The sequence below is a fragment of the Protopterus annectens genome, chromosome 17.part0 (assembly GCF_019279795.1).
Source record: "Protopterus annectens isolate FY-2018-M chromosome 17.part0, PAN1.0, whole genome shotgun sequence".
Taxonomy (NCBI): Eukaryota; Metazoa; Chordata; order Ceratodontiformes; family Protopteridae; genus Protopterus; species Protopterus annectens.
The window spans coordinates 368,497,595-368,512,955 of record NC_056751.1 but is presented as its reverse complement, the minus strand read 5'-3'; the positions used below and the strand labels follow the sequence as shown (position 1 = coordinate 368,512,955).

The following is a 15,361-nucleotide window of genomic DNA, read 5'->3' as shown; positions in this document are numbered from 1 at the left end:
ATTGGTTATTATACCAGATTCCTGGATGATATTTTTATTCTTTTTAGGGGTGATGAAGCAGAGGCACAGTCACTTGTTGATTATTTCAATCAAACAACCTCATTCCTTAGATTTACCTTTAAATTCGAGGCCAGTGAGATAGATTACTTGGATGTCAAACTTAAAAAGGACCCAAGTAATTCTAGGTTTGTTTCGTCCATCTTCCGCAGGGGGGCTTACATCAATTCATTCTTACACTACACAAGTGCCCACCCTTTTAAACTGAAAAAAGCAATCATTAAGGGACAGTTAGGGCAGTTAGAATGTGTAGTGAATTCAAAGACTTTGAAAAAGAATGCGGTGTACTTACTGAGTTTTTCTCCAACAGGGGTTACCCACTGTCCATCATAGAAGAATTAATTGTAGAAGTTACAAATAAAAGATTAAGTGGCATTTTTAGACCACTAATTGACAACCGAATAATTACACCGTTTGTCAATAACAGTAACTTTAGTGAGCAGATGGGCACAGGATCTTGTATTATAGTTGGGTCTGATAAACCTAAATGTGATTACACTTTGTCCTTCTCAACTGTTTTCAACTTGAACTCTAAAGAAATCTCGGAGATCATAGATAAGAACTGGTATTTTATTACCAATAATTCCTTTTTGGTGGGGAAACTTGGTGTTAAACCGAGGATCACATATAGAAGAGGCAACAACATTAAGGAATTACTGCAGCGGAATCATTCCAGTCAAACACTTCAGAGAACTAAAGGATGTTTTAGTTGTGGTACATGCAATTGGTGTCATGTTTTGCGGACAGGGAATTCCTTTAGCATAGGCCACAAAAAATATGAGATTAACTGTAAAATTAATTGTGACACTAAATCCATTGTATATGTTGCTTTCTGCGTATGTTGTCCGGCATTTTATGTCGGAAAAACTGATAGGAAATTTAGGGAGCGCATATACCAACACAGTTATGCTATTAGGAATAATAAAAGTGAGAACGCCCTTGCCAAACATGTAGAATCTAACCCTGGACACAATTTTGTATTCATGGGTATTGACTGTATGCATAGATCTGTCAGGGGTGGACCTACCTCTCTTTTACTAGAGATTTTAGAACTGGAATGGCAATTTAAGCTAGATGCCTTTAACATTCCAGGACTGTTGTAATATAGCCCCTGTTTTGAAATACAGATCTTTCTTACGCTAACAACAGACATGTATTTTTTGTGCATGTAAAAAATTTTTTTATGGTTATTATAATAACCTGTCACACAATTTTATATATCTTATATATGAAACAGTCCTTTTCAGAAATTTATTTCAGCATAGATTTTAGTTTGTCAGTAATATATTCATATATATATTTTTTATATTTTTTATAAATTAAGTGTATTTGCAGTTTTTATTTAAAAGGCTAGCTGTTATGCTTTTGATCAAGTGCGTGTTGTCTTAAACACATTCAAATCTAAGGAAGTGATGTATTCCTTGTCACAGCTGATTAGAATGAGGTTGACAATGCTATAAATGTAATTGGCACCTTTTTTCTGTGTTCTTAGCCTCTGAAGAAGCTACTTTGGTGTTGTAGCAAAAACGCTGTTTATTTCATCATTATAATAAAATTGCGTTAAGGCTCCGGAGACTTGTTTGACTGCCAGCCACTTTCATCTGTTTTCTGAAGTTTGTTCACACTCTATTTTCGCAAGTTTGTAGCTACCCTAATGTTTATGGATATCAGTTGGGTACAACCCTGCGTTTACAAAAGTTAAAGATTCCTCTTATGCTTGGCTGATGATGCCATAAGAAGGCAGTAATATGCATGTCCACAGCTAGAGGGGTTTGGCTTTATTGGCCTTTAATTGTCCATAAATAGACTTAAAGTAAAAGAAAAAGGCATGGACATTCAGAATTGTCATTTAGCTGAAACACCTGATATCCTTTAAAGGGTAATTTGCATATATCCCATGTTGCCTCCGATACAAGAGGTTTAAGGTATCACACAGTGGAAAGTCTAGCTTTGCTAGATTTTTCTTTTTCATGCAAAACAAATAGAAAAGGAAGCTGTAATCTAAACAAGTATGGGAGGCCTTATGTATTTTGCAACATAGAAGGGGAGTCGTGAAAAAGCAGGAGGAAGATCTTACTCTTCAGTAAGAAGGATGTGTATGGAGGTATTGCGTGAGCACAAAAATTATATGGTATCACACAGTATACACATGGAACAGTTCAGCTGTAAATCTGGAAACATGTTGCAATTAGGGTGTACTGAAACTATACAGTGGGGAAACCGAAGCAACACAAGGTATAGAATCCCACAGTACCTTCCCACTGTCTTCATTAAATAGCCAAGACAGTTGATATGCTCCAAGACTGGCAATAAGTAGGCTGTGCCAAACGTTCAACAAGGTTTTAGATATATTTTTACAATTTTCTGTTAAATTTTATCACACACCAGATATTCTAAGCATTTACTGTAACAAATGTCAGATTTGATATGGACAGAACATACATTCTAGGAGCTAATACATGTAACAGTTATATATGGTGATGTACAACACAAGTTTGGTTTGGAATTTTTGGCATTTTTTTCTTTGAAGGTCCAGAGAGGAATTATGTTTACACAAATGTGTTCAACAAAAACATGACTTGTATAACTCCCCAATAACACATGACTTCCACAAGCACTTGCCCACTTACACAGTAATTTAAGTTTGTTTTTACACCTATTTAACTATTTTTCTAAATCAGTTTTTATTTGTTTAATTTTCTGACAGATTTTCAAATCTATAACACGGGGATAGTAGTGGCTTTCAACCTGTCATATGTCAGACATGTTTTGTCTAAAGGCTTATTAATGGCTGACATTTTTATGCCAGCCAGATAAAATTATTTACTATGAATTAGAAGAAATACATTTTCTAGATTTGAACAGCGGTGGTGCTGCGGTAGCGTTGTCGCCTCACAGTAAGATGCTGTCCGGTTCAATTCTCGGCTAGAGCATCTTCTGTGTGGAGACATGCGTTAATGGGTGTACCTTCGTTGAAGGTTGTACGTCAGGGCTGGCAACTCTGTACATAAAAATCAACTGCCAATCATTAGCGGACTGGAGTCCCGCTGTGGCGACCCCTAACCAGGAAAAGCCGAAAGACACAACAACAACATTTTCTAGATTTGAGGCACTGATTATAATGTAGCATTAAAGGGTTTGCATAAACAAATACAATTGGATACATTCTTACAAATGACAAATTATCATCCAAAAAGTCTGAATCCTTGGCATATGTAGTGAGTGAAGCTGGACAAATCTGTAGTACAGATGAGATTTTTACAAAAGGCAGATTGTCATTAAAATTTTTTTAAAAATGGATATAGTTGGGATTCTACAGTATGGTGCATAACGGAGAATATTTGCTGTTAATGACAAGAAAAATAAACTAAGAGAATTGGTGAGGGGATACTGGGAACAAATGGCATTTGTTTTATAACCAGATTCTGTTTTCTGGGAGAAAACATTTGTTGATACTGAAACAATGTTGTTGGTTTTTTTTTTTTTTGTTTTGTTTTGTTTTGTGGATCCTTTTTTATTTTAAGATGTCTTACCTGAAAGATTATCTATAGTGTTTGCTAATGGAGAAACTACATTTAACTATTTTCAAACAACTCAAGATGGAATGTTGTGCGGTTTCCCCGTACTTCATCCATTTCCATTTTGAATTATAGCATTCTGCTTATTTTATGTATGTGAGCATTAACTGAGCAGCTTTAAATATCCATTCAAATCGCCTGAACCACTTTGTTCTAGTGGAAGGAGCAACTCCTCCCACTTACCCCTTGCCTTCCTCCCCTCTCAGATAAAATTCTTCAGCTCTTTATTAATTACTATCCACTATCCTCAGGTTGATAAAAATATGACCGACCCTGTATATAAAACTAAAGGGACTAAAAACATTCACTGCTTATATTTTGCTATCCATATCCATAAACAAGAGCTTCCAGTTTCTCAGTTTTTTTATTGTATTTTGTTTAGTATCATCTCGCATATCTTTAGCTGCAATAACAGAATCTTTTTTTTAACCCCTACTCCCAAATACTTCAAATTATCATATCCCTATAAATATGGGTATTGCTGAACCAATTCATGTGTTGGTATATAGTTAACAGCCATACCCTTGCTTTGTCTTCATTAGTTTTGTATCCCTAAAAAAATCTCAGAATGTTCCTTACACAGAGATGTCCTTTTCTGGTTTTATCAGGTACAAAATAATATTGCCCACAAATAAAGCCAACTTTTCTTGATTACCATACCACTTATGTCCTTAAATTTCGGAGTCCCTTATTTTCTTTGCCAGTATCTCTAAATTTAACACAAACAGTAAAGTGGAAAGAGGAGACCCCTGTCTGGTTCCTCTGGTCAGACACAACTGATCAGGGAGGACCCCTCCCACTTCAGTTTTTGCCTCTGATCCCTCATATGTCCTCCTAATTAAGGTAATGCAAATGCTTCCACTGCCCTACTCATAAAATCTCAGGTTACTCTTTTGAATGCTATCGCTACATAAAGACTCAACAGTGGTATTTTCTTGCATTCTGCTTCCCAGTGGATCATCACTGTTCTAGTAATGGTGTCAGATGTGTGGCTCCTCTCCACAAAACCACACTGGTCCATGTGTATCAAGTTTGGCAACATCTTTGCCATTCTTTTAGCTATTATAGACAAACACATTATAATCATGGTTTAAAACTGAAATGGCCTTGTATGAAGCTGGGTGTGATGGGTCTTTATTGTCTTTATTTATTGCAGCCACCACAGCTTTCTTCCAGGATGTTGGTACTTCCCCTCCTTTTAAAATACTGTACAAAACCTTCAAGATTTTTCACCATCTTCCCTATTAGGTTCCAAACTTCCACGGGAATACCATCTATTCCTGGAGATTTTCCTGCAGATTGATTATATGTCCCTGTTTTTATTTCATCTCCTCCTATCATAGCTGTCATTTGTTGAGCCTCATCTACCTCTAACCTTGGCATACTTAAGTCTTCCACATTCCTGTGCTTCATACAAATTTCTATAACATTTCCAAAATCTTTACCTCTACAGGATCTCTAGTTTTTCTTGTTTTAGGTTCCCCAAGTTTGGCAACAACCCCTTCTACTTTCTGTTTGTTGCCTAAGTCATTATGCTAAGAGTTTTTGTGCTTTGGAGTTATCAAAAACTAATTGCTAGCAATCTTTATAAACTCATGCATATTATCCAGCTGCTTCTTTATTTTCTCTTCAGCAGTCTGCAGTTGTGCCTTTGCTTGTGTCAGATTCCCCTTATTCTGCAGTACTTTAACCTTTGTCAGCCTCTCTAATTCCAATTACTTTTTAACCAAATCTCCTTTTCTTTTATTTCTATCCTATCTTTAAACTTCACTTTCATTTTATCCTGCTCACTACCTATAACTTCTGAGGAAATGTCTGTCTTCTCTAATAACTCTCAAATAATTTCCACTACCCATTTCTTAAATTCCCCTCATTTTAACAGGAAAGTGTGGAAGCGCCAGTGTCTCATTTTTACTTCATTAACCTGTACTTTCATCTTCGTTATTATTGGAGTATGATCTGAAATAAATTTCATAATAGCTTCCTGCCTCAGCTGCATACATACAAAAGCTCTACGAGGCATGCAACTGGGCTGGAACAAGACCTAAAAGGCATGATATACCCATAAACCTCTTCACAAAAAGCCTCTTCCAAGGATCACTGATTTACTCCTGTTTAACATTTCATTTGAAATTTGTTTTCTCTTTTTTTCCCATCCATGTGAATGAGTCCCCATCCATGTGAATAAGAGTCCATCCTTAACACCATTTAAGCATAACCTTGAGCAGTGGATGGAAAACTGAAAATTCACACAAGGTCTGGCACCCATGTCTGTGATAGACAGAGGCAGACAGTAACTATACCCAAACTAACATAAGCCCCCCACACAACATTTAGAAACCTCCTAACTTGCTTAACCCCTTCTAATAAATGCCCTTGATAATTGGGACACAGCTGGGTTGGGTTGCATGGCTAAGTTTACACAGGCCCTGTTATACCTACAAACGTTTCTCACACTAAATATATCCTCAATACAGGCAGTTATTTTTTTCATATGACATTATTATCTTTGAAAGTGCTCAAACAAATAAACCATTAGAGAAGAATTATAAAAAGGCCACAAAAAATGCAAAAAAGAGGTATTCTGTACACACAATGAGAGTAAACGCACAGAAACTGTCAAGATCAAAGACAGGCAAAGAATCCTATTAGCATTTGTCAACCCCTTCACATCCCTGGGAATATGATTATGTCCCACACTATCTTTTGGTGCACACACAAGTGCAGTGACAACTAAAAGAAAATCTGTGTATAAATATATCTGACAAAAGATGGATTACATATTGCCAGAAATATTTTGCCCTGTATTCTGTAGGGCTTCTAACCAACTTCAATCGTTGAACAACAAATTGCATGTTCATTCATTTGACCAACCCTGTAGAAGACCAATGTTTCTCCACAGACATTGAAAAATGGCTTCTAGTTTGAGTATCTCCTTTACAGTTCATTGAGATCCAAAAACATCCATATCTAGACCACTTCTGCCAGGATAGAAAATCAATATCTCGATCATAGTATAATCTACAAATAATGCAGTACTCCTAATGGCATCAGCAACTCATGTTACAGCAACACAGAACACTTAAAACCTACAGTTATATACATGGAATTTACTCTTTCCCATCTTAAATGTAGCAAGAGCATAATTCATTCAGGAAAGCTCTACAAAATCACCTTGCATCAGATGCAAGATGCAGATGTGGTGAAACCCCTCAAACAACTGCAATGACCTAAGTAAACAACTGTAATGTAAATTAAAAGCAAAGCAAGTAATTTTGTAGAGAAACACTTTGTACATGGCAGAATTAGTAACACTTTTACTAGCTAGCATCAATAACAGACCCCTTAAATTGCTTTAGAATGGACATCTGCAGCAACAAGCTAAAAAAGTACAGAAAATTAAAAAAAATATGAACAAGCTAAAAAAGTACAGAAAATTTTAAAAAATATATGAACCCTCAGTTTAACATTCAAAACTATAATTCATAGCCAAGTAAAATCAATACTCTGAACAGCTTCTGTTACTACCTAAATATACTGGACAATTTGAGTAAACTTGAATAGTCAGGTCAAATAATACTAATTTGAGTAAACTTTTTGAATAATCAGGTCAAACAATACTATTGCAGTTTTTAAGTTCTTGCACATTGCTTTGCTAAAGTACAACATGTCACTGTTACGAGCTTTTATTATACTACAACTAACTGACTTGTTTGTTTTTGTCGTTGTCATAGATGTCAGTTGATGTAATGTAATGCACAAGTAGTAAGTTGATTGCTACTTTAATGAAACAAGCATATAAATTAGCTCCCTCGTCTGGTTAAATGTTGAACTGAAGTGTGACTTCCTGGTTCCTCTGTGCTGTTACAGGAAGTAACCTTTCAGTATTACATTCAACCAGATATGAAGGAAGCAGAGATGGAAGGTAGTTTTAATGTGTTGAAAGCAATGACTTTATTTGTTAGCCTGACACTGCCAAGTTTGAGTGTTTTTTTTTTTTTTTTTTTTAATTATTATTCGGGTGTGTCTTTCTGTAAAAGATTTAGTTTTTGCTGCGACAGAGTGACTTGTTTTTGACTGAAGTTGCTTTATAGTTGTAGATTTCTAACCTCTGCTGTGAAGCTGTGCAACAGTTATTTGATTTCTGTACTGTGAGAAAACTGGTAATTTGCTTAATTTTTCATGCTGACGCTAAACATAGTTACCCTTTACTTAATTAACTGTGCCAGTCAGGTTTCAGAAAGTGCCATTTTCTGATTTTGTTTTTTGTAACCTTATCAGAATCATGTCAGTTCCTGTAACTATTCCGGCTTTGTTCTTGCTTAGATTTCATCCATTTTCATATAAACCTCTGGTGAGAGTTGAATGATACTAGTGTAAATTGGTGGGTGTAATTTGCATATAGTTTTCATATATAAAGCTGTATTTGCTCAAGCATATGTTTATGGTGTGCCTTCTGTATTTGTACTTATCATAATTCTGCTTATTACAGGCGGGTCTCCAAATGGAACCAGTCCAGTGGAAGATGGGCCTTTACCTGGCAGTAGCAACATTTCGGCCTACCCAGTAGTACCGGTAATAAAGACAACTAGTTATTGTGTATCTTTTTTGGAATGTTTCCAGAAGTTGTGTATTCTATACCTCCAAAATACAGAACATTTGCACATCGACCAGAATTTAAATTACATTTATTGAGTTCTGTTTTTGTGCTTATCAGAGTAAAACAAAAATAAGAGACAGAAAAGACCATCTGAGAACAAAAAAGAATTTAACAAAGAACAGAAACTAAGTAAATGTATTTTTATAGCTGTGAAATGACTGTGTAAGCCACTCACTTAGGCTGTCATAACGCAGTGGAATTCCAAACTGAAGAATCAAAATTTATTATTAAACTTACTTGTGCAGAGTTGCTAAATGAAAGAAAATCCTTTCTGCTCTGCCTGCATTGTATTTTAAATATTTTTTTTTTCTAAATTATGAGTTACTTTGTGTAAGCGGGAAGGGCAGTGCGGGACTAGTTAATACTGCGGGCAGTGCTGGACTAGTTAATACTGCGGGCAGTGCGGGACTAGTTAATACTGCGGGCAGTGCTGGACTAGTTAATACTGCTGCCTCAAAGCACTTGTTTCTCCAGTTCAGTTCTAGGCTGGGGTGCCTTTAAGTGTGGTGTCTGCATGTCCTCCTTGTGCATAAAGTTCTCAACATCTTTGCTTAAAAATTATCGAGCCATCCCTTGTGTAACTTTTTTTTAGTTATGACTCCCACATGGCCTTATGAATTGTGAGTACACCTGAATGAATTCTGCAGCATGTCTGTCTTCAAGATGATATACGTTAACCTGTTCTAGTGTCTGTTTATATGACCACTTGTGCAGATCATAGATTACCTTTGTCATAGTTTAACTTTTGTCTCTTATCGATGCAAAGATGATTCCAGACTGTCTAACCAGGTTATCCATACAGAGGCATAATAACATTGTTTTCTACTGACATTACATTTTCTTATGCATCCCAGTATCCCTTTGGCATTTATGCTACCGTCTCATGTTTCATTACATTCTGATTATCTGGTATAAATTCTTTAGTTTCCTTTTCATTTTGTGGTTGCTGTTCTCTTGTAATAGTAGACTTTTTTCACTGTCTTATTAGCTGCCATGTGCACTCCTTTGCCTTTCTATGTGGAGTATAGCCTATTCTGTTTTACACCATTTCTTTCACCCTTTCCTCTTGTGTGTACTGTTCCACATTTACCTTCCCATCCAAGACATTTACAGTGGAGCAAATTAAGATAGTAAAGTGACCTCATCTAATAATCTCTCAGTTGTACTCACTGGTTCTGTTATCTGGTCAGTGGTTTACCCATACTTTCACTCTAGGGTATACTTAGTCAGAAATTTGGTCACTAATTTTATACTTGGTTATGCTATATTGGCTGTAGATGATTGTCACTGTTGAAGTGACACCCCAATCCCATGGGCAAAAAATGGAGAAAAAGGGATTGTGGATGGATGTGGTCTTAAGCCTCATTTATGGACCCTTTCTCATGCAGTACTCTTTTCATCCAATCAGCAATCTCTGTTAACTGTATCTGGTAAAGGCTTCCTATTCTGAATGTGTACTGTCTTCTTTTTTGTTCCCAAGTGTCTCATTTTCCAGGAGTCATTGCTTCATCTTTGAGTCTGTCTTAACCTTCACCTAAGGTCAGATTGAGCGGTCACTTGTTTGCATTCTCTCTCCCTCCTACTTCATGAGGAATCATATCTGCTGTCTTGGCCTCCTTACCATTGATGTAAGTCTATGAGGCTACAACTGGTCAAGTACATTTCCATTGAATATCACTGTCACTATCATTTGTATTAATGTGCTGGAAGTGATTGAAAAGCTCAAAAACTTTAATCATTTGCATGGATATGCATCACAGAAGTTAGTACATAGGTCAGAGGAGGTGGCGGATGAAGCCCTACAAAGAGGGAGGTATAGAGTGATTGCCCCCTGCAAAAAAATGATTGCTTTTTTGTCATTTTCATCAGGTTGAAGCTTTGGCTTGTTGAGATCATGCTAAAGCTTCACCTTAGTACACCTAAACAAGTAGTGGAGCCTGCCTTTTTCCAGTCTTCAGCAAGCTTATCCTGTTTCCATGACTTGGTAGCATAGTAGCTCACAGGTAAGATCTCTGCCTCACATCCCTAGGGTATGAGGTTCAGTTCTGACTGCTGGTCACTGTATGCTCTGTCCATGTCAGTATAGATTTTTCAGTCTGTATCTATCCCTCATTGCCCTTTTGACCTAGTCACTGAAAAACATCCAGGGGTTACCCAGTGAATAGATAAATATTTCTTCTCAAGAGATCTGTAGTGGTTTTCTTAAGGCCCTATTTTGTGCATCTTTAGATTTTGGAGTTCTTTTGGAGCCTTTTATTCTGTGAAACAACTTGGATAAAAATCCCAGTAAGCCATGTGTTGGTCTGTATTTGTAAATCTCCTTTTTTTTTTTTTTAATACTCAACAAAAGTAATCATTGAAAGTCCTGTGAGGTTGCATGATATCAGAGTTATAGTAAGCAAAGAGGTGTGTAGGTGAAACCTCTGCATGGTGGTATGGAATGCTTGCTTGTTCCATCACCAAGGTCTTTGATGTTCTGTTTTAATTTTTTTTCACACATTTGTGGAAATAGTTTGTCATTTTAAGTGTGATTTATTTAATGATTTATTTAAGCCCACTGTACCTATTTACGTCCACTGCACAACACCTGTGGTACTTGCTCACTTCAAATTCTGAGGTTGGGTGTAGAAAACTTCAAAGGCAACTCCACATTCGCTTTCACTGAGTTACCAAGCTGCTGTCAGCTGTAACTTTGAGAGAATGCACTAAACAGAGCTCTCATGAATGATTCAGTAGTCTGTTTGGCACTGTTTGCCAAGCACAGCCCGAAGTGCCTTAGTATAGTATCCCTCTGGTGACTTAATGCTACTGTGATGTCAGGACTGGACAGGAAATATAAGTAGAGACTGATGAAAGACACAATTAACTGTATAATTTACAGAAAATCAGATACAATTAACTGTATAATTTACAGAAAATCAGATACTACAGGTGTTAGTCTACCAGTCAAGTCACTAGAACAGTGATAACATGACAGTACTATATATGTACTTTGTGCACAGAGCTAAGGTGATGTACTGGACGTCTTCTTATGTGCCTCTGAGTGACAAGGCTGACTGGTCTAGAACTTACTGAGCAGCAAGGCTGACTGGTCTGGAACTTGGTATTTCTTATATGGTTTTGTGAATTGTGGACTGAACTCTTAGAAAATGTTAAATTTGAGCAACTTTCACTGAGTCACAATTTGTTTACTCTGAGTGCCTGAAGATTTAATGAGTTATGGTCATCAATTTTGCTTTTACTTGGCCACAAGTACATGTGTAAGCATGATGTTCATAGTGTTTCACTGTTGCAGTCATTACAATTGGGTTATCCTGCTGGCAGGCTACCCGCAGTTGGCCTGAATTCCAAAGTCTAGGACCAGCATCGGTTGCTGTCGCTTCCTCCCTGACGTCAGTGCGCCAGAGGTATAAAAGATGCAGCTGACACCATTTTCTTCAGTCTTTCTTGCCGCACGGTGCCTGAAGCAAAAGCAGTTCGCAAGTGCCGGTCGGCCGACTCCTGAGATTTTCGAGTTAGAATTTCAGATCTGAAGTCTTCATTTAAAGCTAAATTACCCCGTTGGGGAAACTTTTTTTCTTGCTCCAGACCGATGTCAGAAAAAGTTAGTAATTGTATTTCTTGTGGGAAGCAAATACCTCATAAGGATATTCATTCTTACTGTATTCCTTGCCTAGGCCCTGGCCACAACGTTGCTAGTTGTCAGTTTTGTGCTAGATTTAACCAACGCACTAAGCATCGGTACGATTTTGCATTTCATTACTTTGACAGATAATTTAATTATATAATGCTGTCGGAACAGCCGACTATCTGAGTTTACAAAAAACGCAAAGAAAAGGACAGGCATCTGAGGTCCAAAACAGACTAAGAGGCTTCTTCGAGGCCAGTCACCAGTTCTCAGTGAGGTGCTTTCGCAGCCCCTGATGACCGCTACTTTAGAGCCGCAGGCCGATACCGACTCCGACAGTCAACCAGGCCTACAGAAACTCAAGGTATTGGACCTTCGGAAACCATTCCCTCAGATGGGTCCGGAGCTGCTGAGCAGAAATCGGCTTCTGAGGGCGTTTTCAGCCCTACACAACTATATGTTAAAACAACTTCAGCTTCAAAGGCAAAGACTAAAGCAGCTTTAAAGACAAATAAACAAGTACAACAGCCCCATGGACAGGCCTCCATGCTTAAAAAAAACAGATGCTCAAAATGGCTATTCCACCTGTGCTAGACATTGTAGATGATGCATTTTCAGAGTCCAGTCTGACTCCTGACCTCCAGCTCCTGTTAAGCCAGACAGATACTACAGGGGTCCAGACTCCCACAAATTTCTTTTTAAAAAAACCTGCTGCTGAAACTATCTCTCAGGGTCCCAAGGGGGTCAATGCTTCCACTGCAAAAAAACCCTACCCCCACTGACGGAGATTCCAGGGCACTGGACAGATGGGGGAAAAAGATTTACACTTCTGCTACCTTAGCTATAAGGGCTTTAAATTGTCAGTTTCATATGCTTAAATATCAGCAATACATAATGTCACTGCTTAAACAGAAAATTTTGACAAATTCTGAATGTGCAGAGAATAAAGAAATGCAGGATTTATTGCATGCAGCTGAACAGGTTGGAAAGCATACTTTACAATGTGGTTTTGATTCTTTGGAGGCCTCCTGCAGAGCCGCTGTTACGGGTCCTGTCATTAGGAGGCATGCTTGGTTAAAGGAACAGAATCTGCCTGATCATGTTAAAGCAAAATTATTAGATGCTCCATTACAGCATGATACCTTGTTTGGTGTTAAAGCAGAAGAGGTGTTGAAGAAAGTGGAGGACAAAGCCAAATCTATGCAGACAGTCAAGGATTTCTTACAGGTACAGCCTCCAAGATTTAGCAGACACTGGCCTACAAAGAATTGGTCCTTTCCAGTGTCAGACAGGCCACAAAGAGGCAGATACAGATGCCCTAGAGGCAGATCCCAGCCCCAAGGCTCATACAGGTCTAAACAATGGGGTGCTTCTACCTCCAAAAGCGGAGAAGACAAGTCACAGCCATACAGAAAGCAGTCGCAATGACTTCCCCCTGCCAGCGTCAAGCACTTATCTACTGGCAGCTCCTTTAGGGGGAAAACTAGCACTTTTTTTTTCTCAAAACTGGCACCAAATCACCCGGGTCTTGAACATAGTGTCACAAGGTTACAGGTTCCACTTTCACACCCTGCCAAGTGCAAACAGTATGCCAGACCTGCCAAAAAATCAATGGTCAGAGGCGCACAAGCAAGTTTCATCCCTCATGGACATGAGGACCATTCAGCAAGTACCACAGCAAGAGCAGGGACAAGGATTTTACTCAAGACTTTTTGATGCCCAGAAAGGACAAAGCCTGGAGGCCAATACTGGACCTATCTATTCGAAACACATACCTGGATATTCCAAAATTCAAAATGTTGACTCTGCAGCAGCTTCTGCCCATGCTGGGCAAGAAGGCCTGGCTTGTAACTTAAGACCTAAAAGAGGCATACCTGCATGTCCCAGTCAGACAATCATGCAGAACTCGGATTCATAGCTGGCTCAATGCACTACCAATTCTCTGCACTGCCCTTTGGCTTATCTGCTGCACCCAGAGTCTTCACAAAATGCCTGGCACCAGTAATTGCATTTTGCAGACAAAGAGGAATACAAATATATCCTTACTTGGACGACTACCTTATTCAAGCAGAGAACAAGGACATACTACTACAGCATCTGGCATTTGTAAAAAGACTAACATGCCCTAGGGTACACGGTAAACGAGGAGAAATCAAAACCTGTACCCTCTCAAGAGATAATATTCCTGGGTGCAAGCTTAAATACAATTGCCCAGATGGCTTATCTCATGCCAGACAAACAAAGGCAACTGACTACTTATTTCAAAAGGTTGGCAACAAACACCCAGTTAACTGCATGAAAAATTCTGCAGGCTTTGGGCTTCATGGCATCCTGCATTCTGCTAATTCCATATGCAAGACTGCATATGAGGAAACTACAATGTTATCTAAAGTGTTTGGACTCAACATTGCCACAACCTGGAAACAATAATTACACTCATTCCCTGCCTACAACAGGAATTTCGATGGTGGGAAAAGGCCTGTCACCACAACAAGGAGCAGCCATTCACCATGCCCCCAGCCAGGCAAACATTGACAACCGATGCATCAGATTATGCCTGGGGGCCCACATGGCAGGAAGATGTATTCAGGGCTCATGGTCCGCAATCCAAATGCATCTACATATCAATCAAAAAGAGATGCTAGCTGTTCAAAATGCCCTGACAGCCTTCAAGGATCTACTTCATCCAGGACAACTACTGATAGACAGACAATACTACAGTCATGTGGTACATAAACAAGTAGGGAGGCACACATTCCTACCCTCTTTGCAGACTAGCCATGACTTTGTGGAACACAGCATTGACTTACCAAGTACATCTTCAAGCACAATTCCTTCCAGGAAAGATAAATACTCTGGCAGACGAACTAAGCAGAAACCTCATGGATCCCCACGAATGGAAATTGGATCCACAAGTCTTCAACATGATAACAAGGAATTGGGGATGCCCGGACATAGATCTATTTGCCTCCCCTCACAACTGCCAACTACAGAGATTCTGCACAAGGACTTATCACAAGCAAGCATGGAAAGTGGATGCTCTATCTTTCAACTGGAAAAACTTAACAGTATACGCCTTTCCACCACTGCCTCTCCTCCCCAAGGTACTCCTAAAGGTCAGACAAGAGAAACCAAAAATGATACCGATTGCCCCAGACTGGCCCCTCCAATACTGGTACCCAATCCTATCCTAAGGAATTTTGACTCAATGCCCAGCATAGACATTACCTCAAATTCCAGACTTACTGACCCAACAAAACAATCAGATCCTGCACAGCCAACTCAGGACCTTAAATCTGGCAGCATGGCGGATAATGTAGCTTTTCAAAACACCCCTCTCTCTAAAGCGGATGTTATTTTGGAGGCCAGGAGGCCCAGTACCAGAAAATCTTATGCAGGAAAATGGAAGAGATTCTGTGTTTGGAACCAGGCACGAGG

The 15,361-nt window shown here is 38.7% G+C and overlaps 1 protein-coding gene across 2 annotated transcripts in view; it reads left to right on the top strand.

Annotated features, from left to right (window-relative positions):
* Positions 1–15,361, top strand: part of LOC122791286 (interferon regulatory factor 3-like) — a 128,851-nt gene that overhangs the window by 48,550 nt on the left and 64,940 nt on the right. For both annotated transcript variants that reach the window (XM_044058969.1, XM_044058970.1), the window contains exon 6: positions 8,128–8,210. In XM_044058969.1, coding sequence (XP_043914904.1) covers positions 8,128–8,210 — 83 coding nt within the window. The remainder of the gene's footprint in view (positions 1–8,127; positions 8,211–15,361) is intronic.